Source organism: Chinchilla lanigera, unplaced genomic scaffold (assembly GCF_000276665.1).
Source record: "Chinchilla lanigera isolate Chin_1 unplaced genomic scaffold, ChiLan1.0 scaffold00035, whole genome shotgun sequence".
Lineage (NCBI taxonomy): Eukaryota > Metazoa > Chordata > Mammalia > Rodentia > Chinchillidae > Chinchilla > Chinchilla lanigera.
In genome coordinates, this window is record NW_004955436.1 from 13,054,868 (window position 1) to 13,056,682 (window position 1,815).

At 39.2% G+C, this 1,815-nt stretch overlaps 1 protein-coding gene across 1 annotated transcript; it reads left to right on the forward strand.

The window, feature by feature from the left end:
* Positions 1–775: 775 nt before the first annotated feature.
* LOC106149030 (trace amine-associated receptor 8a-like) lies at positions 776–1,804 on the forward strand. The gene is given in 3 exon segments (XM_013516586.1): positions 776–877; positions 880–1,374; positions 1,376–1,804. Coding segments are annotated over 3 exon segments (1,026 nt in total).
* The last annotated feature ends 11 nt before the right edge of the window (positions 1,805–1,815 follow it).

Consider the following 1,815-nt stretch of genomic DNA (forward strand, 5'->3'; position numbering starts at 1 on the left):
TAATTTCTATAGTTCATTGAAAGGAACAGTTAGTGCTTGTATTGTTTGATCAATTTTACATGCCTATATCTGGTAATCTGAGCAACTACTTTGAAGATAACAACATGCAATACAATAACCATTGTTAATTTGCTATTATCTTGTTTTGAAATTCTGTATCATTTTTATCTTTTTTCTCTTCAAAATAAAAAAAATAAAACAATTGAACTTAAATCTTTTGGGTTTGGAAATCAAGTGTTTCTCCAAAGCAGCAATGCACAGACAAACATGTTTTTTATGTGAACTTATTAGTTATAATTATCAACGTAATTTTCCTGTCTTTATTCACACCTTATACTATAGGGCCCTCTTGTGAGGAGTTTAGACTGAGTGAAAATGATTGGCTTGAGTTGGAAGTCGTATGAGTTGGAAGCCTTTTAAAAGATGACTTCTCAAATATGTAAATATTCCTCTTGGGAAAAAGCTTCGCAGGAGTAAAGGATCAGGTATTAGATAAAATCTTTAATTCCTCAGATCAGGGGATTCCCAGGTTGATGAGAATTCATAGATTTGCTTGGGGTTGGCTATGATATTTAGGTATAATTATGTGATTTAAGAGGAAAAAAAAATTTCTGTGTTTTTAAATTTCTTTTATTTCTTCAAAACTAAAATGGAAACAGGATATAACATGAGGCAATATTTGAAAGCAATTGCTCCGACCTGCAGTTTGATGTCTTTGTTATTAACCCTCCACCAGCAAAGGGCAGGAATATAGCATGCATCACGGAGCTGAACCATGAACATCTCCCAACCGGCTTTGCAGCTTTGCTATGAGAATGTGAACTGGTCCTGCATTAAGACTCCCTACTCTGCTGGATGCCAGGTGATGTTGTATGTATACCCTTTGGCTCTGGGGCTGTGCTAGCTGTCTTTGGAAACCTCCTGGTGATAATCTCAGTCCTCCATTTCAAGCAGCTGCACTCTCCAGCCAACTTCCTGATCACCTCTCTGGCCTGTGCTGACTTCTTGGTGGGCATTGCTGTGATGCCCTTCAGCATGGTCAGGTCTGTGGAGAGCTGCTGGTACTTTGGAGCTAAGTTTTGTACCCTTCACAGATGTTGTGATGCAGCATTCTGCTACTCTTCTCTCTTCCACCTGTGCTTCATCTCCATGCACAGGTACATGGCTGTTACTGACCCCCTGGTCTACCCCACCAAGTTCACAGTGTCTGTGTCAGGCATTTGCATTGCTGTCTCCTGGATTCTGCCAATGATGTTCTTTGGTGCCGTGATCTACACAGGTGTCAATGATGATGGGATGGAAAGTTTAGTAAGTGCTCTCAACTGTGTAGGTGGCTGTCAAATAGTTGTCAATCAAGATGGGGTTTTGATAGATTTTTCTCTTATTTTTCATACCTACCCTTGTTATGGTAATTCTTTATGGTGAAATTTTTTTAGTAGCCAAACAACAAGCTACAAAAATTGAGAGTACTATGGGCCCTTCCTCAGAGTCATCCTCAGAGAGTTACAAAGCCTGAGTAGCCAAGAGAGAGAGAAAGGCAGCCACAATCCTGGGGGTCACAGTGGTAGCATTTACCGTCTCCTGGTTACCATATACAATGGAGACAATAATTGATGCTTTTATGGGGTTCATCACACCTGCCTATATTTATGAGATTTGCTGTTGGTGTGCTTATTATAACTCAGCCGTGAATCCCTTGATTTATGGTTTATTTTATCCTTGGTTTAGGAAAGCCATAGAAGTTATTTTAAGTGGGGAGATTTTAAAGGATAGTTCATCAACGATGAGTTTATTTTCAGAATAAGTGTGAGCACT